This window comes from Bos javanicus, chromosome 14 (assembly GCF_032452875.1).
Source record: "Bos javanicus breed banteng chromosome 14, ARS-OSU_banteng_1.0, whole genome shotgun sequence".
Lineage (NCBI taxonomy): Eukaryota > Metazoa > Chordata > Mammalia > Artiodactyla > Bovidae > Bos > Bos javanicus.
The window spans coordinates 19,549,465-19,570,307 of record NC_083881.1 but is presented as its reverse complement, the minus strand read 5'-3'; the positions used below and the strand labels follow the sequence as shown (position 1 = coordinate 19,570,307).

Here is a 20,843-nt window from a genome sequence, read left to right as displayed (position 1 = left end):
AGTACTTTCTGGAATTTTGACAGGAAATGAACTAAAACTATAGATCAGTCTGGACCAGATAGGCGCCTGTGAGTCTCCTAGTTCATGTTTCTCTGTTTATTAATCTTTCTTTAGGTTCTTTCATCAGCATTTTGAATTTTTTAGCCTGTAGATTCTGTACATATTTTGGTAAGTTTATGCTTAATATTTCATTTCCTTTGGTGTGATTATAAATTGTATTCTGTTTTTAATTTCACTTTGTATATGTTTATTGTTAGTATTTAAAAATGGATTGGTTTTTGTGCATTGATGTTATATCCTGTAGCCTCACTCCACTCACTTATTAGTACTGGTCATTGTGGGGGGTAGATTTCATGGGATTTTCTACATAGACTATAATGTCTCTGTTGTTTTTCTTTTTTCTTTTTCAAGCTGTATGTTCTAAAAGCCATCCTTCACCGCCTGCCTCCCACCCCATCTCCTGGTCTTATTGCAGCAGCTTTAGCTTCCAGTTGTGGCTCAGCTGGTAAAGAATCTGCCTGCGGGAGACCTGGGTTCAATCCCTGGGTTGGGGAGATCCCCTGGAGAAGGGAAAGGCTACCCACTCCAGTATTCTGGCCTGGAGAATTCCAAGGACTATATAGTCCATGGGGTTGCAAAAGAGTTGGACACGATTGAGCGACTTTCACTTTCACTTCACTATAGCTTCCGGTACCATGTTGAAGAAGTGATGAGAGTGGACATCCTTACTTGTTACTGATCTGAGGGGGAAAGCATTCATTCTTTCCTGGTTGAGTATGGTGTGAGCTGAAGGTTTGTGGTAGTTGCTCTTCGGTTGAGGAAGTTTATCTCTACTTGTAGTTTGTTTATAGTTTTTCTTGAATTGGTATTGGATTTTGCCATACGCTTTGTTTTTGTATCAGATGGTGCAGTTTTTTTAACTCGTTGATATGGTAGATTACATTGGCTGACTTTTGCATGTTAAATCAGCCATGGACACCTGAAATAAATTCCCCTTGACCTTGATGTGTAATTCTTTGTAAACATTCAGTCAGCTCAGTCACTCAGTCATGTCCGACTCTTTGCGACCCCATAAACCGCAGCATGCCAGGCCTCCCTGTCCATCACCAACTCCCGGAGTCCACCCAAACCCTTGTCCATTGAGTCGGTGGTCCCGTCCAACCATCTTATCCTCTGTCATCCCCTTCTCCTCCTGCCCTCAATCTTCCCAGCATCATGGTCTTTTCCAGTGAGTCAGGTCTTCTCATCAGGTGGCCAAAATATTGGAGTTTCAGCTTCAAATCAGTCCTTCCAATGAATACTCAGGACTAATCTCCTTTAGGATGGACTGGTTGGATCTCCTTGCAGTCCAAGGGACTCTAAAGAGTCTTCTCCAACATCACAGTTCAAAAGCATCAATTCTTTGGTGCTCAGCTTTCTTTATAGTCCAACTCTCACATCCATACATGCCACTGAAAAAACCATAGCCTTGACTAGACGGACCTTTGTTGGCAAAGCAATGTCTCTGCTTTTTAATATGCTGTCTGCTGCTACTGCTGCTGCTAAGTCACTTCAGTCATGTCCGACTCTGTGTGACCCCATAGACAGCAGCCCACCAGGCTCCCCCGTCCCTGGGATTCTCCAGGCAAGAACACTGGAGTGGGTTGCCATTTCCTTCTCCAAGGCATGAAAGTGAAAAGTAAAAGGGAAGTCGCTCAGTTGTGTCCGAGTCTTCGCGACCCCATGGACTGCAGCCCATCAGGCTCCTCCGTCCATAGGGTTTGCCAGGCAAGAGTACTGGATTGGAGTGCCATCGCCTTCTCATGGTCATAACTTTCCTTCCAAGGAGTAAGTGTCTTTTAATTTCATGGCTGCAGTCACCATCTGCAACAATCTTGGAGCCCAAAAAAATAGTCAGCCACTGTTTCCCCATCTATTTGCCATGATGTGATGAGACCAGATGCCATGATCTTAGTTTTCTGAATGTTGAGCTTTAAGCCAACTTTTTCACTCTCCACTTTCACTTTCATCAAGAGGCTTTTTAGTTCTTCTTCACTTTCTGCCATAAGGGTGGTGTCATCTGCATATCTGAGATTTTTGATATTTCTCCCGGCAATCTTGATTCCAGCTTGTGCTTCCTCCAGCCCAGCGTTTCTCCTGATGTACTCTGCATATAAGTTGGATTCCTTTTGCTAATATTTTGTTGAGTCTTTTTTTTTTTTTTGCACTTAAATTCATAAGAGACATTTGGTCTGCAGTTTTCTTTTTTATACTGTTTTTACTTGACTCTATCAGGGTAACATTTGTTTTCTAAAATGAGTTTGGAAGTGTTCTCTCTTATTTTCCTGAAGTTATTATATAATATTGACATTAATTCTTGTGTTAAAGGTTAGTTAGAACCCTATAATGAAATCACTTGGGCCTAGTGGTTTGTTTTCAGGGACTTTTAAACTTCAGATTCAATTTCATGGACTTTTAAACTTCAGATTCAATTTATTTGATGGTTATGAGGTTTGTTCACATTATCCTTGATTGAGTTGTAGTTTTTGAGGAATTGGTTGGTTTCCTCTAAGTTACTGAATTTTGGGTGCAAAGTTTGTAGTGTTCTTTTATCTTGTTAATGACTGTTGAATTTGTAGTAATATCCCCTATTTTAAACTCATATTGGTCATTTGTGTCTTCTCTGTTCTTGTGTTTTGTCAGTCATGCTAAAAGTGTATCAATTGTCATTATCTTTGAAGAATCAGCCCTTGGTTTCATTGCTTTAAGAAGTAATTGTTTTCCTCTTTTCAGTTGAATTGATTCCTACTGTTTATTCTCTTCCTTTTGCTTGCTTTATTTTTTGTTCCTTTAGTTTCTTGAGATTGGAATTTTGTTATTGATTTGAGATTTCCTTTATTTCCAGTGACAGTAAGTTGACCCTTGAACAGTGCAGGGTTTAGGAGGCTGATCTCTTGTGCAGTTGAAAATCCATGGTTAACTTATAATTAGCCCTCTGTATCCACGGTTCCACATCCATGGGTTCTGGCAACTGTGGATCATGTGCTCCTGGAGTAGATATTTATTGAAAAAAAAAAATCCATGTGTAAGTGGACTCATGCAGTTCAAACCTGTGTTGTTCAAGGGTCAACTGTATTTAGTATCATGAATTTCCCTTAGTTTTGCTCTAGCTACATCCCATATATTTTGATGTTTTCTTTTTCATTTAATTTTGTATATTTTAAAAATTCTCTTAAAGTCTGTATGTTTGATTTGTTATTTTTTAGTCATGTGTTTAGCATTTATTTTCATTCCTGATTTCTAACTTAATTTGTTTATGATCAAGCCACACATTCTGTATGATTTCAGTCGTTTAAATTTACTCTGAATCTGCTTTATTTGGGTAAATATTCCTTTTTGTTTGGTGAAATAATATGTATTTTGTTTTTGACAGGTGGGCTGTTCTCTCTGTGTCAGGCATTAGGTTTGTTTTTGTGTGTGTGTAAGGTCTTGTATCATTTAGCTTGTTTTCTCCCAACTGGTTCTGTCAGCTGCTGAGCACGGTGGGCAGGTGTTGAAATCCCCAGTATTACATTGGTGGATTTCGCTGTTTATTCTTTCAGCTCTATCAGTTCTATTTTATGCATTTTGAGGCTCTGTTGTTGGGTGTTTATAAAATTAGTATTATATCTTGCTGAATTTATCCTTTTATCATTGTGTAATATCTGTCTTTGACCTGAGTCTACTTTACCAGATGCTAATATTGCAGCCCCTGTTCTTGTCAGTGTTTACTTGGCATATCTTTCTATTCGTTTACTTTCAATGTCACTGTAATATTGAACTTGAGTTTCTTCCAAACAGCATGTAATTGGTTCATGTTTTCAGTTTATTCTGCCAGGCTCTGTGTTTTGATGGATGTCCTTAGGTCATTTACATGTAAGAGATAATTATTGATATATTAGTGCCATCTTGTTATTTGTTTTTTGTGACTTTCTTTCTGTTGTTTTTTTCCTTTCTCTCTTCTTGACTTTTTAGAGCTACTTAAACATTATTAGGTTTCCAGTTTGACTTACTTATAATTATTCCTAGCTTATCCTGTTTTATTGTGTTCTTGATGGTTTTTCTAGGTATACAATAATACGTATGTAACTTACCACAGTCTACATGTGCAGCATTTTACCACTTCTGGTAAAATATAGGAGCTTCACTTTTATCTTTAATGTCAGCTAGTGTTGTAACTTGTTTCATATTTCATATTTATTGAATGTGATTTGTACAGTTCTTGAGAAGGATTGTCTTTAGTATTTATCCATATATCTGTAATTTCTGTTTTTCCTTTTTCATCACTGATGACAAGATTTTTAAAAAATCATTTTCTTCTGTTTGAGGACTTCTTTTTACCAATCTTTATACATCTGTTGATTTCTAAGTATTATATATTTTTTTGGTCTAAAAATGTCATTATTTTCTCTTTACTGATGAGGATATTTATTGTTTATTGTTTTGACTATTATTGTTTATTGACTGTTTATTGGATATCAAGTCGTGAGTTACAGTTATTTTCTTTAAGAATTGAAAAATAATTACTCCAGTTCATTCTGGCCTCTAAGGTTTCAGATAAGAATTTTGCCACTAGAATTGGTATTTCTATATAGGCAATATGTTATCATGACCCTTTTCCAAACTTTTTTTTGTCTTTGGATTTTAAAAGTTTAATTTTGATGTCTCACCATTGGTTTCTTTAGGTTTATCCTGCTTTGGGTTTATTTAGCTTATTAAATCTGTAGAAGTATTGTACCTTTGGCCAAGTATAGAAGGCAATGGCATCCCACTCCAGTACTCTTGCCTGGAAAATCCCATGGATGGAGGAGCCTGGTAGGCTGCAGTCCATGGGGTCGCTAGGAGTTGGACACAACTGAGCGACTTCACTTTCACTTTTCACTTTCATGCATTGGAGAAGGAAATGGCAACCCACTCTGGTGTTCTTGCATTGAGAATCCCAGGGACGGGGGAGCCTGGTGGGCTGCCATCTATGGGGTCGCACAGAGTCGGACACGACTGAAGCTACTTAGCAGCAGTAGCAGTAGCAGGAAATTTTAAGCTGATATATTTTAACATATTTTTCCAATCTCCTTTCTTTTTCTTTACCTCTCGGGGCACTGATGGTATGAATGATGAATCTTGTTACTGTCTCACAGGCTCTGGGGCTCTAGTCAGGTTTTTTTAAAAGATATTCTCTTAATCTGTTATTCAGATTAGGTGAATTCTATCGATTGGCCTACAAATTACTGATTTTATCTTCTGTAATTATTTTACTACTGAGTCCATACAGTAGTGTTTTTTTTTTTTTGGTAATTTATTATTATTTTTTAATTTGATAATTGTACTTTTCAGTTCTATAATTTCCATTTGGTCTTTTTAAAATAATTCTTTTTTTACTAGTTTTTCATTGTTTCAAGAGAACTTGACGTTGATGGTTGAAACATTTTTATGACAGCTATTTAAAAATTCTTGTTAGGTATTTCCAGCACAAGATTCATTTAATTGTTGGCATCAGTTAACTTTTTTCTTACTTGTTTTTTGATAGTATTGATTCTTAGTGAAGAGCAATTTTTCAGTTGTACTCTGGACACTTTGTCCATTTAGGAGATGCTGGGTTCCATTTAAGTGTTTTATCTTAGTAGTATGCTGCTACGATCAAGCACTCAGGTCCTGACCTACTTTTGTGGACTGTGGTTTCAGTGATAGTTTAATTTTTAGAATCTTTGTGATGGTGTTGGTCTGCCTGGCATATCTAGTGCCAGGAACCTGAGGGAACAGAGGATGGTTCCCCAGGCTGCCCTGCTGCGTGTCTCTCGGTGAGGGAGCAGACAGTCTCGGGGCACAGAGTGACCAAGAAGCTTCCCTCGTCAGGTTCATGCTATGTTCCTGCCCCCATGCCTCTGACATCAGTGAATCTTCGGTTGTGGTGGAGATTTGTCTTACTGACACTCATGTCTTCTCCACCTTTCTCCTCTCTCTTCCTTGTCCTGAAACCTCTAATGGAGAAGGAGGTCTGAGTGCATTGGGATTCCCTTGATCACTTTTCTGTAGGGCTCGTAATTGCTCTCGCTGGTGGTGCTCGGCTTGCTTGATATTGTCAGAGAGACTCCTGCTTGATCAAGTGGAGGAATGAGGTAGATTGCAGGTGGGGAGACATGGGATCTGGGTGACCTTCTGTTGGATACTGGGACATAAGGCACTTTGTTGCTCTGTTATTCCTTCAGTCTTGGGCTCTTCAACCAGCTTGCCATCTTCTTGCCACCTTCAAGAATTCTCACCAGTCTCTGTGGTACTTCTAGGGATGATAGTTGTTCTTGCTTGGCAGAAGCTGGGAGAAACAAATCTGTACCATTTTGTTTAGGTTAGAAGTTTGCAAATCACTAATTCTTTTAGCTATTTTTTGTGGAGTTTATTTTCTTATTTTAAAAAACACGTTTTGGCTCAGCTGGAAAAGAATCTACCTGCAATGTGGGAGACCTGGATTCCATCCCTGGATTAGGAAAATCCCCTGGAGAAGGGAACAGCTACCCACTCCAGTATTCTGGCCTGAAGAATTCCATGGACTGTGTAGCCCATAGGGTTGCAAAGATTCAGACATGACTGAGTGACTTTCACTTTCACTTTCTTTAAATCTGTTGATTACCTACTATGGAAAATCAGGACATAGCTCCCTGTGAGCATTCCATATCTCTGTTAACCTTTCTTGTATAGTTATGTTACAGTTTTTTTGCTAAACCAGAAGTGAATATTAATACTACGGTCACATAAATATGGTCCATTGAAAACTCAAGTTGTATATACTGTTTCCTTTCTGTGCAGCCATTATTTTAATATAGGAAATAATCACTGCATATTTTTCTTTACATCATTTTTTACTTAATTATAGGTAATTAAAGTTTTTATGCCTGTCTCTAGTCAGGTATATGGCTTATTTCCTCCTTTTACTGTGATATATCCTCCAGTATCTTCCTAATAAAGAGTTTTTTTGAGTTCTGCATGTCTGAAAATTTCTTTATTTTGTTTGCACTGTTGATTAATAATTTGGCTGAGTATATAAGTCTAGATTGAAAACCAGTTTTCCTCAGAATTTTAAAGACATTGTTCCAGTGTCTCCTAATGTCCATTTTGTCTTAAATGACTTAATTAAAATATAAGTGCAGATGGAGTTGGGCTTTCCTCGTGACTTTGAGGTAAAGAATCTGTCTGCAGTGCAGGAAACACAGGAGGGGCAGGTTCGATCCCTGGGTCCGGAACATACCCTGGAAAAGGGAATGGCTACCCACTCCAGTATTCTTGCCTGGAGAATCCCATTGACAGGGGAGCCTGCTGGGTTGCAGTCCATGGAGCAAAAAGAGCTGGACACAGCTGAAGTGACTGAGCACGTAATCAAGGCCCGTGTATATATTTAGGAAAAGAAAGTTAAAAATTCAGTACTCTTAATACTTTGCTTCATAATTTGGATTTTGATCAGCAAAGCTAATGGATTCAGATGTATGGAGAAAAAAGTTTGAAGGTATGGAAGACATTGAAGGAGGTAGCTAAAGAAACTTAGGAAAGAAAAGCTTTAGAGTGGTTACGTTGTTTCCTGATATCCTGTTAACTTGCTCTGAAGTTCATAGTTCAGGTATCATTGTCTTTTGATATGATTTGATTTAAGAAATCTTTGCCTTCTAACCATTGCCCTTACTTTTGGGGAATTGTTTAAATAACCAGCAGGGGGAGTACTTAGGTTCCTTTTGGAACAGAGACTCAAGCTGGAAAGATACTTGGGATTTTAGTGTGTACAGTTTAGAACAGTTAAATTTTTTTTTTGTCTTTTCTGATAATAATACACACCTATTATAAAATTACTATAAAATAATACACTAGAGAATATCACCTGTCAATCTGCAGTCAGGTGACACAGGCACTTTCATGCGTTTCCTGCAAATATTTTTTTCTATCAATGCTTGTATCTACATCAAAATTGATGTTACTGTTTTAAAACTTACAGTCATTAGTGTTAATAGATATATACTTGAAAATAAATTCTGAATATTCTTTTCCATCCGGATACAATCAGAAACAGAACACTGATTCTTGTGTATAAATGGTTTCCATTGGCTTCTCATAAACTCATAGGTTTGATTTCTCTTCTTTTAAGGGGTAGGACTTTTGTAGAGCATCAGAAAATTCTCATTGAGCAAAGAAAAACAGCAGAATACAACATTATCTGTTTTAAGGATACAGCTAAAATGTGTGTAATCAGAAGACACGAATCGGGCAGCAGTGTATTAAAACAGGTGTGTCAGTGGCTAGCCTGGTCCCTGGTACACAATTTTGTACTCAGTTTTTGTAATAGACAAATAGTGGAATAGAGTGATTCTTTAAAAAAAGTTATTGTAATGTCAAGACACAAAAAGGAATACTTCTGTAAAGATTGAAACACACAAGAACAATTTCTGTAAAAGTTATTTGTAAGAAAACCTGTCCAGTTTGTGTAACTCTAGGTTATCTCCTCCTAAAAACTATGACAGAGAAAAACAGTGTATTTTGTATACCCAATAACTAATTTATTTACAGAAAGAAGAGAAGCATACTTAGTGCCTGAGTTCTTGGCCACAGTTTTATGAAGGTCTCAAAAAATTTTCCCTTTGAACATTCTGTATAAGTCTTTCCTTATTTTGAACCAGTTTATTGAATTCACCTGGGCTTCCTAGGGGGCTCTGGTAAAGAAACTGCCTGCCAATGCAGGAGACTCAGGAGACGCCAGTCCGATCCCTGGGTCAGGAAGATCCCCTGGAGAAGGAAATGGCTACCCTGTCCAGTATTCTTGCCTGGAGAATCTCATGGACAGAGGAGCCTGGTGGGCTACAGTCTGTGGGGTTGCAAAGAATTGGACATGACACATTGAATTCTTTTTTCAGTTCTTGTCATTTATTTATGAAAATAATGATACCTGTACATTTATGAGTGTGAAGCAATACATTCATCAAAGGGAAAACAGTTTTGAGGAGAGGTTAGTGAAGAAATGAAGTTGCAGTAGTCTCTATGTAAGTGTGCTAGGGAAGAGAAGGAGCAAGGGATAACTAGATGGGGTCATGGTAAGAGAGAGATTAAAAAAAAAAAAAGCAGAGAGAAACTTGTGCATGGTTGAATGACGGCTTGAGGAGTGGAACTGTCTATGGTAGGAGAGTTTGGAGCCTGAATATAGTGTCTTGGGACTTGCATCCTGGTCTTTGAAGATTTCCTTCTTACAGCCTCCAGCCCCTGGGATGTAAAGCTTCATAGGTTTCTCCCTTGGCCTTTTCAAAAGCTCAGCAGAGCCAATGGTATTTTTACTTGTTTTACCCAACAGTGTGTACTTGACAGCTATAGAAAATTCCAAGTATGTGCAGAGACGCTTGTGTGTTTAGTTTCCCCTTACAGTGCGGATTTTAACCCAGTGTGCTGTGTGGCAGTTCTCAAACTGTAATAGTGGAAGACTCAGCAAGATGGTTGCTGAAATGCAAATTCCTGAGCCTCTCCTCACTCAGGGTTCTCATTTGAGGTTTGAGGATCTCCTGTCTCCAAAAGCATACCTGATGATTTTGATGTGCATTGCCCTTGATAGCAATTTTTAGACTTGTGGTAAAATAATGTAGTTTACTGTTTTAACGATTTTAAGTGTATGGTGTGTGACACTAAGTACTTTCCTGTTGTTCTGGAACTGTCACCACCTTCCATCTCTAGAATTTTTTGTCATCCCAAACCGAAACCCTTTACCCATTTAAACAACAGCTCCTCATTTTTCCCTCCCCCAGCCCCTGGCCACCATAGTTCTACTTTATGTCTCTGTGAATTTGATGACTCTGAGGACCTCATGTGAGTGGAATCATACGGTGTTTGCCTTTTGGGTCTCTTTTATTTCACTTAGCTTAATGTCTTCAAGGTTTTTCCATGTTGTATCTTGTGTCAGAATTTTTTTCTTTCTTTAAGGCTGAATAATGCTCCATTGTGTGTGTATACACTGGCTTTTTCCAACGAGTCATTTAATTCCTTTCTGCTCCTTAAACTCTCTGAGAGACTGTAGGGTGCTAATCAGTAAACTTCATTTTCTTTTTTTGAGTTTTGAAATATTAAAGCTGGTCATTAGATTGAAACAGTATTTTTGTGAATCCTAGTAAACATCTTTATTAAAAATGTCTAAAGTACATTCTCATATTAACTCTCCTGAATATTAACCAACTCTTCTTCTTCCTTCTGTTATGGTGGTATATGGTACTATCATCTCACAGTATTGTTTTTAAGTACAGATTTTATCTTGGTGGTGGTCTTGAGATACGTGCATCTATTATCCATATTTTACTGACACAGAAACTGGGTCTTGAGAATTGTAAATGTAGCCAACTGGTAGCACAGCTGTGACTCAGGCCAGACCAGTGTGACAGCACAGCCTGAAGATGAGGGCGAAAGGATTTGTGTTCTGCTTGTGAAATTTCCTGGGTATTTCTGTGCTTAAGGAGGATAATAGCTCACGACATTGACTAGCCTGGACAACCCAGGATCTACAGGTAGCCGTCACCAAAGTATATTTCTTCCTTTGTTCAAGTCAGAGCGAGCTTTCTCCAGGAAACATTCACTCATGAACCTGTTTCTGAGCTCATCAGCCCAATGTTGGTCTATTTCTTCCTCCACTCTAATTATGTCGTTAGAGCCCAAGGTCATTGAAGGTGAAAATGGGTTTTGGCTGTGTACCTTCAGAGGGCTCAGTGAGTCACTTCAGCTCAGTATAGATATTTACTGAATACTGTGGCTCAGCTCTTTTAGTATCTGGTGATTGAAGGCCGATTTAAGTTGGATAGAGGCTTGGAAGATTGCTGCGTTGGCCTGCAGCTCACAGCATCTGGGCACCTGGGCTGCTTGGGGACCTGCCCTCTAGCCTGGAGCATGGCTTGTTCGTCTTCTGACTTTCTCAGGTTTCTTCCCATTGTATGGGATAAGGTGGCTGGCTGCTTTGGGGACACACCCTTGACCAAGTTGAGAAGAGAATCTTCTCCAGTGGTCCCACTGAGCGGGTCTCTGACTGCCTCAGCTTGGGTCCCGTGGCATTACTGGACCAGTCACTGTGGACAGGCCAATGTCCTATGATTAACCTTGACCATGCTGGGTGCCCAAAACTGTGGTTGGGGAGTGTGTGTGTTTTTTGTGGAAAAAAAAAAAAAAGGTGGATGAACGAGAAGGTTGGGTAGTGAAGTTGCCCTGTAAGCACCTGCTTGTGGTAGAGTGAACACTGTGGAGAGAGAAGTATCCATGCTGTCTAGCCATGTAGAGAGGGATGCTGGAGGTATTGTTTTTGACCATAGGTGGATAAAATGGAAATGAAGTGGGCTGCATTTCCCCATAGGCTTATACTTACTGACTGACTTACCTTGGATATTTAAAAATTTTGTGACAGATCTGGTGTAATAGTCACAGAATTTGCCTGTTTGTTCAGTAGTTATGTAAAGAGGACCTCAGGGGGGGTGCTGTGCAGCGGGGATGAGGTGCAGAGGCACGGGACTCCTGCCCTCAGGAGCTCTTACTCCAGGGCAAGGGGTAAGTTGGGCAAGACACCGGATGGGGTCCCTGAGGGAGGGCGTTGATGGAGACTTTGAAGGATATTTCATGGAAAAGATGAGCATGATCTGTGGAGGAATCTGTTAGAGTGACCAGAGGAGGAGAGGAGACGTCTGGCAAAGCGTGCGTGGATGCAGGTGTGGTGTTGGAAATGCCCCGCCTGGCAGCAGCACGGGAAATGAGACTGGCTGGGGCAGTCGGAGGGACTGCCGAAGAGGGCTGTGGAGGGTCGGGCTGGGAGCTGCCCGAACTGGGGCTCAGACCCTTTTGTCCTTGCACTTGTGGGAGGGTCTGTGTCACTCCTGCCTGAGCTGCTGGAGGGTGGGGTCCTTCTTGCTCATTTTGTGTCCCGGGGCCTGCAGAGTGTCTGCATTGGCTGACTGGAAAGCAGGACCTTAGAATTCTGTCCTTTATGTTAAGTTACAGGGTTCTAGTCCCTGAAGAATCTTGAGTGTGGATGAAATCCAGAGAAGCAGAGGACGGGTCAGATGTAACCAAAGTAGTGAGTGACAAGCCTGAGAGATGTTCTATTGTCAGAGCAGAGGAAGGGTCTCTGAAAAAAACACGCACTCAGTAAACCTCACAGGACAGGCTCTGAGCACCACAGTGCGGGCATACTCGCTGATGTAGTTAAAACTTCACATCTGTTCCTCATTCTCTCTCCTTAATGTAGATCAATTCCTGGGTGAAAAGTGTTGACATCCATTGAGTATGTGGCTAGAGCCACTGAGATTTTTTCAGATACCCAAGTAAACTTTGTATTGGTAGACATTTGATTTGTTCTCCAAATTTATTACATGATATCCAAAGCAATATTTAGAAATTTTCACTTCTTTCCAAAGGGAGTATCCCACAGATGTCTAGTGGCATGCATTTGGTATCAAAGGAATAAAGTTTCAAAATGAGTAAATACATACACCTGATGTGAAAGAAGTGAAAATTTGAGCAGAGAGGTGAGAGGAAGGAAAAGTGGTCTGTGAGGGGCTGATGTGGATAGTAAAGCAGAATTTAACGTTTTTGGGTTTTAACTAGTTGCTTCTTTCTAAGTATGCTCCGTTCAAAGTACAGTCAATTCTCATTTTTCAAAGACTGTATATTTATGAAATTGCCTCCTTGCTCAACTTTATTTGTAATCCCTGAATCGCTGCTCATGGTGCTTTTATAGTCTCTTGCAGGCATGTAGAGCAGGGAAAATTCCGAGTCACCTGACATGCATGTTCCCAGCGGAGGTTCATGGCCCCACTCTGTCTGCTTGTTCCAGTTCTCAGATCCGCTCAGTTCAGTTGCACAGTCGTGTCTGACTCTTTGCGACCCCATGAACTGCAGCACGCCAGGCCTCCCTGTCCATCACCAACTCATGTCCGTGTTCTCAGATCAGTTGCCTAATAATGGTCTGTTTTCCTGGTTCAGGATCCAGTCCAGGATCACATGCTGTATTTTCTCTCCATGCCTCTGCAGCCTTACGTTGATCTGGGTTAGCTCCTCAGGTTCTCTCCGTGTTTCTTGGCCGGGTCCTTGTTGAGGCGGGCAGTCCAGTTGTTTTAGGTTTGTCTGATGTTTTCAGTGTTGAGATTGAGGTTATGTGTTTTTGGTAGTAATATTGTGGAGGTTGACTTATATTCTGCTCGGTGCCTCATATCAAGAAGCACTTGTTGATGGTTTGCATCAACATTCATGACTTGATTAAGATGGTGTCTGAAAGATTTCCCCACTGTAAAGTTACTGTTTTTCCCTTTGGAATTAATAAGTCACTTCCGGGGAGATGTTCTGTGACCATGTATATATTCTCTTCATCCTCAGACTTCACCTACTAGTTTCATTGATGATATTCTAAATCTGTCATTTGTTTGTTTATGTCGTTGTAGACTTACATTCTTATTTTGTTCAGTTGGTTATAATCCTTTACTGTCATTACTTCCTTGATGCTGGAATGTCCCACATTTGGCCACGAGGGCCCCTTCATGCAGGCCCCTATGTCTTTTTTGCATGCTCTCATTATTCCTTGAGCAGTTTCTTACTCTCTGGCTCAGGATATTTCAGGCTCATGCTGTCCTTCCCTGTCCCATTCCTGGTATCACCCACTTTACTGAGGAGCCGACCTGGACCGATTTATTGTATTAGAGAGATATTCGGGAGTTAAAAATATATGTATATATATAGACCAAGAACTGAATAGACCAAATGATGTTTCCCAGTTTCCTTACTGTTCTAGGTAACTCAGTGAACCTCTTCAGATAGCTGCACTGTGGTGGAGGTGGCACCTTCCTGAGGTCGATGCCTCTTTGCTTGCAGTTCTCTCCACCACGGGAATTTCTACATAAGAGGAAACAAGCTTAGACCTCTTAAGTATTAAAATGCCATCTATGTTATGGCTGAATTTATGTTTATGAATCTGTTCCCTTCTTCCTCATTAAGGAAGTTTTAATGGTGTATTTTAATCTTAATTTATTTTTTAAAACTGCAGTGTCATTGGTTGGGGGGTTTTATTTCTGATAAAGTGATCAGCTTCTAGTAGGTTACCTTAATTTAATTCCCAATGCAAATCTAAAATTTTCTTTAAAATAAAATGTAAATTAAAGAACTTATAAGGTGAGTGTTTGTTTGTCACGTATTGTGTTAGTCACTCAGTCATGTCCAGCTCTTTGTGACCCCATGGACTGTAGCCCGTCAGGCTCCTCTGTCCGTGGACTTCTCCAGGCAAGAATACCCGAGTGGGTTGCCATTTCCTTCTCCATTGTTTGTCGTAGACATTAAAAAAAAAAAAACCTAAATAAAATAGCTTGAGAGAAAACAATCAGTGTTGTCACCGTTTTTGGTCGTAAGCTCCTTGGTTCCTTTGGGTCTCGGGTGGAGCCCCTGCCCTCCCATTTCTGGTGCATTCTCAGCTGCTGCTCTCCTGCCTGCTGCACACCAGCTGCCTCTGTGCTCAGCCCTCCTCTGTTTTCTTGCTTCTCTTGGCTCTTTCCTGTCAGATGGGATACCATGCAGGACTTTGGAGGGTTCATGGTTTGTCCTCATCCACTTGTATTTTAGAGTTGGTTGTCTAGTTGTGTTGTTCAAGCCCTTTTAGTTTTGCTGTCTTCTGACTCTTCTTTCTGTGGAGGTTCAGAGACAGTTTGCAAACTCTGCCAGTTCTCTCTTGCCTCCTTGCTTCCATTTCCAAAATGACCACAGAAGGAAAAAACGATGGTCGTGTCTAGGAAGGGCCGAGGCCACATGCAGCCTGTTCATGCACCAGCTGTGCCCAGTGTGTGCCCAAGGACAAGGCCATTAAGAAGTTCCTCATTTGGAACAAAGTAGAGGCTGAAGCCATCAGACATTGCTGAAACGAGTGTTTCCAATGCCTGTGTGCTTCACGAGCTGTGTGTGAAACTACCTTACTGTATGAGCCGTGTCACTCACAGCCAGGGGGTCAGGAGTCATTCCCAGGAAGCCCAGAAGGACCTTCCCCCTGAAGCAGACCTGCAGCCGTTGCCCCACGGCCTCCACCGAAGCCCATGGAAGGAGCTAAGTCCTTAAAGACTGGAGAAATACTGTTCTCTAAAAAGACACTAAAATGGAAATTCTACATGAAAATGAAATAAAAACTGGGTCCTCACTGATGCCATTGCTGGGCTTGCTCCCCAATGCCATTTGTTAGTGTATATTTAATGAAATTGATTTCCTTATTTTTTTTCTTTGAAAACTGTTTCTACAGAGAAAAAGAAATCGGGATGCAGAGTACCCGTCCTTTCCAGGAGAGAGTCCCCTACCATGCAGACGAGCAGGGCTCAGGACCGTGGGGACTGTGGCTTCCCTGTCTGAAGCATGGCTCAGGTGTGGAGAAGGATTTCTGAAGAGTCCTGGCACTCCGGTAAAGTCATGATGCTGTCTTCCCCGAACGCTGAGCGATAAATCCTAGCTTCCTGAGAGTTCACGCCACTATACTTACATTTCTTTGGAATTCCCTTCCTTATTTTCTTTCAGAACACTGTAATTGATGTGTTCCTTGTTTTTCTCATCCTTGAATTCCCTACAATCGTGGCATAGTAGTATTCACCTCTTTCTGTCATGTAGGACTTTGCACTTTGTAAGTAGGGATGCATACTGGAAATATTCTCAGAAGATGACACTGTTGAGCATCCTACCTTTAAAAGAAGTCTATTTAATGAAATGCTTATGTATCAGGACCTGATGACACTGGGGGATTCTGGTTGATTTTGGTTTATGTGGTAACTTTGAAGTACTCACCGTAAGAAGGGGTGCTCACCACTGTTATCAACTCTAAAAAGACAGTCCTCTGTTTAGATTCTGGAAAAATACAAAAATGCAATTATAAATATGTGCTTTGGGAATACTTGTTGGTAAATAAAGGAAAATAGACGAATATGTTAAAGGGGTGTAGTGTAAGTCTTGAATATTTTATGTAATGTTGGTTTTTAGCTCTTGTCACATGAATTACTACATCATTATTAATTATTATTATTATTGTTACCATTATCTGCTTGAAGTCATTAACAGATGAAAAGAAGACTACTACAGAAAAACACCTTGAATTATCCTGTCGACCCAAGAAAGGTAATATTGTTGATTTCTTGGCAGGAAAGAAAAAAGCCTAATATATCCTCCTTTGATTTATTTGTTTTCTTTTAAAAAGTCATTTATATCGTTTGGAAAAACTATATATTCATGGTTAGAAAAAACACCCAAACAATGTAAAAAGGTGTTTTTTGCATCTCTCTCATCTTTTTTCACCATTTGTCCCATTTTTAATGCCTCCTATAGATAATTATTAAATTTTTTTGTTTCTTTATTGAATTCACTGTTATCAACAGAACCCAGTAGGTAAGCTCAGATTCATGGCTGCAGGGTTTTAAAAGGAATCTGATTTGAGAAATAAAGTTATGACCGGTAATATAAGGACTATACTACTTAGTCAGTGATGGTTAGGGAAGACTTGGAGTTATGGATCGTAGGAAAGTGTATTGAAGTGTTTGAAGGGATGGGTTGAATTTATCTCCTGCAACAAGAAGGTCAGGGGGCTGGACTCATTTTGAGTTCTGCTGTCTGTTTTTGTAGTCATGAGGAAGAAGCTGAATTCTGCAGGCCCAGTTCTCAGGAAAAGTGTAGACTTGGGAGGATTTTCTCCAAAGGAACTTTCCTCTGAGAAGGAGTACTGTCCCTCGGACCTCTGCCTTTAGCCAGAATCTGTTCCACAGTGTCACCTCCACCAAAAGAGACATCAGTGAAATTAGGGATTTTTAAACATATGTGTTTCTGCTCCAATAAAACTGGGATTTTGTTGGTAAGGAGGAAGGGGTGTGACTATCAGGGAGGCCGCAGGTTCTGCTGCTACACTCGCTCACCCTCAGGCTGGGCAGGAGGGGTTGTGACTCCAGACTTCGGGGGTCTCATTTGATTGTGCCATGTCCCGACTGTGTTTTGACTGTGGTATCTTGAGAAAGCAAGCTAAGCATGCTTTGCTTCAGTTTCTGCATCTGGAAAATAGGTCTCAAACTTGTGTATCTCACTGGGTTGTTGTGAATTAAAAAAAAAAAATCCCTGTTCAAAGGTTAACACTTAGTAGGAGATCACATCAGTCAGTCCTAAAGGAAATCAACCCTGAATATTCATTGGAAGAACTGATGCTGAAGCTGAAGCTCCAGTAATGTGGTCACTTCATGAGAAGAGCTGATTCATTGGAAATGGGACTGATGCTGGGAAAGATTGAGGGCAGGAGGAGAAGGGGATGGCAGAGGATGAGATGGTTGGATGGCATCACCAAGTCAATGGACATGAGTTTGAGCAAGCTCCAGAAGATGGTAGAGGGCAGAGGAATCTGGCGTGCCGCTGTCCGTGGGGTCGCAGAGAGTTGGACATGACTTAGGGACTTAGATGGTAACAACTGCAGCAATTGCTGTTCTGTTTGATGGCAGAGAGGTGAGCGCCTGCTCAGTGTCCTGCTAAGTGAAAAACTTTCTGTGAATAAGAGATTTAACACTTTAAGCTGTATTATTATTTTAAGGGGGTTCCTTTTATGCAATTGAAAAATAAAATTCTCCTAATTTTTTTGATTCTTAAAATACTGTATAGTAAAATAATACCGTAATCTTCTGATGGTGCTACAGAATTTAAATTTTACTATTATTAATGCCAAATGTTGTAATTTTCAAAGATCAATTTAATTTTAATTTCTAAGCTGTCATAATATGAAGTATGGAGAAAATAAATAGTACAGTTGTCCCTTGAATGACTGGCATGGGGGGCTGGGGTGCTGACCCTACACACAGTCAGAAATTCGCCTGGAGCTAACTTCACAATCAGCCCTATCTGCAATTCTGCATCAGCAGATTCAACCTACTGTGGGTTGTGTAGGACTGTAGTAGTACATACAAAAAAATTTCTGTGTAAATAGACCTGTGCAGTTCACGCCTGGGTTGTTCAAGAATCAACTCTTTCTTTCTTTTACACGATGTGGGTTATACCTTTTTCTGCAGATTTGAAGGTATAATCAAATTTAACTTGGACAGAGAAAGAAATATTAAATAAGCTGCTACCTTGTGTTTAATTTCAAAAGCATCTTTTGAGTTGGTTTTCCATGCCAATGTTTATTCAACCTAAAACCTACTCTGCTATACTATCTTTTCTGTGCAATGACCAGTATGTTCTGATAGACTGGAAAAGCATATATCCATGTATAGTTAATTTGTTTACAGCATAAGCAGCTTGTTAAGAGAACAAAGTGTTATTAATAATTTACCAAAAACTCATAAATAGAAACTGATAGAAAAGGGAACTCAAGGCATTCCCTGAAACTGGTTTATTTTAAAAATAGTAACTTTTAAAGTGTTAGTTTAAGATAGGCTGTTAACAAAATTTCTAGAATGTGGAAGTAGTATTTTTTTGAGAACAGGGAAGCAAAAGTGGGGGAACATACTTTGGCAAAGTGTGCAAAAAACGGGGAGACTCCATTTCCTTATCTCCATGTCTGTTTCCTTACCTGAAAGGTACTGAGAACCAGACAAGGAAGGGGGAGGAGATGGAGGAGAAGAGAAGGGGTGAGAGAGGTGATCCTTTGCTTGCTGGCAAAGGATCTTGCCGGAAGGTTTGTAGCAGGTGGAAGAAGAGAAAACTGAAATAAAAATAGGCTGGAACCTTTGTAAATAGTAATTTTCTTTAAAAGGAAGAACTTTTTAAAAAATGTGAAAATGTGTTTCCTAAGCAAATGAAACCATGTAATAAAAAAAAATAGTGTGTTTTATTTTATTTTTCTTGAAATATTCTGCAGAATATATTCTCAGAGGCTGTTTTTTGTTGAGGTCAGAAATCTCCTTGAAAGGCATCAGTAAATTTTTAAATTGTTATTTTTTGATGTGTCTTTCTCCCTGTTGAACCATAGGTTTTTTTCAGGGCAGACCCTCCTCTGTTGCTCATCTTTCTCTCCAAAGTGACTTGGGTTAGCATATGGCTAAGGCTGCCATAATGAAGTGCTACAGACAGGATATTTTAAACAACAGAAACTTTATCTCTCACAGTTCTGGAGGCTAGAATTCCAAAGTGAGATATTGGCAGGATTGGTTCCTTCCAGGAAATGTGCTCCTGACTTGTTTCCTTGACTTGTAGGTGGCTGTTTCTTTTCCAAGTATCTCTTTCCTAGGTCTTCCCTCTCTGCATGTGTGGTTAGGTGTCGAGATTTCTCCTTTATGTAAGGAGAGCTGTCGTAATAGATGGGGGCCCACACTAACTTCTCACTTTAATTTGATTACCTAAAGACCCAGTCTCCAAATACGATTACATTCTGAGATGCTGGGGTTAGAACTTAACATATTAGTGGATTTGTTGTTCATTCGCTGAGTCGTGACCAGTTCTTTGCGACCCCATGGACGGCAGCACGCCAGGCTTCCTTGTCCTTCATTATCTCCCAGAGTTTGCTCAAAGTCATGTCCATTGAGTCGGTGATGCCGTCCAACCATCTCAACCTCTATTGCCCCCTTAACCGTCTGCCCTCAATCTTTCCCAGCATCAGGGTCTTTTCCAATGATTGGCTCTTCTCATCACGTAGCCAAAATATTGGAGCTTCACCTTCAGTCCTTCCAAGGAATTTCAGGGTTGATTTCTTATAGGATCGACTGGTTTGATGTCTTTGCAGCCCACGGGACTCTCAAGAGTCTTCTCCAGAACCACAATTCAAAACCATTAATTCTTCAGCGCTCAGCCTTCTTTATGGTTCAACTCTCATGTCTGTATCTGACTCTTGGAAAACCATAGCTTTGACTATACTGACCTCTGTCGGCAAAGTGTTATCTCTGCTTTTTAGTACTCTGTCTAGGTTTGTCATAGCTTTCCTTCTGGAGGAGTAAGTGTCTTTTAATTTCATGACTGCAGTCACTGTTATCAGTGATTTTGGAGCCCAAGAAAATAAAATCTGTCACTGCTTCCTCTTTTCCCCCTTCTGTTTGCCAGGAAGTGATGGGACCAGATGCCGTGATCTTAGTTTTTTGAGTGTTCAGTTTTAAACCAGCTTTTTCACTCTGCTCTTTCACCTTCATCAAGAGGCTCTTCAGTTCCTCTTCACTTCACCTTGTGCTAATTGCATTCCTGAGGGCTTCACCATTATGACCTGATTACCTCCTGAAGAGGCCATCACAGAGGATTAGGCTGCAATGTGTGAGTTTTGGGGGACTCACACATTCAGTGTATAGAGCATTCCACTTTTCCCTTTTGATTACTTTTCCAGATGCATAATAATGAAAAAGATTGATAATGTCTTTTGTAGGTAAGTTCACAGCTTAGTTTTATTAGCTCTTTAAATCAATATGGGTTCTTTGTTTATTCTGAATAGTTTACATTTAATTTTATATTTTGATGGATAGACAACTTTAGTAATTCTAGATGTTCATAACACAAAGTAAGTGTTCAGTAAATGTTTACTATTATTTCATGTTTTTGTGCCTTTGTAAGTGTTGATTTTCTAGACACCATTTTGTCAGTGAATCTTCCTTTCCTGATTAGTATAAAGTGGAGCATTCACTTTTTTGTGTGATCCTCAATATTCTGTGACATATCTCAAATAAAGTATTTGATTTTTCTTTTCATAGTTAATTAATGTTGCATTCCTCGAGGGCAGGAATTTTCTTCTTTTTTTGGTTTTCCTCAAGGTTTTACTGTATCGAAGATGTTATATAAATATGTATTTAATGAAGCCATTTAGCTTCTGATACTGTTTCCTCTTCTGTAAAACTTGAGTTGTAATATCTAATCTCTTATAGTGTATTGAAATGTGGTTA

The 20,843-nt window shown here is 40.0% G+C and overlaps 1 protein-coding gene across 1 annotated transcript in view; it reads left to right on the top strand.

Moving 5' to 3' along the window:
• SPIDR (scaffold protein involved in DNA repair) overlaps positions 1–20,843 on the top strand; it is a 277,556-nt gene that overhangs the window by 19,458 nt on the left and 237,255 nt on the right. Inside the window, exons 2-3 of the mRNA XM_061438706.1 lie at positions 15,275–15,430; positions 16,068–16,134. Coding sequence (XP_061294690.1) covers positions 15,275–15,430; positions 16,068–16,134 — 223 coding nt within the window. The remainder of the gene's footprint in view (positions 1–15,274; positions 15,431–16,067; positions 16,135–20,843) is intronic.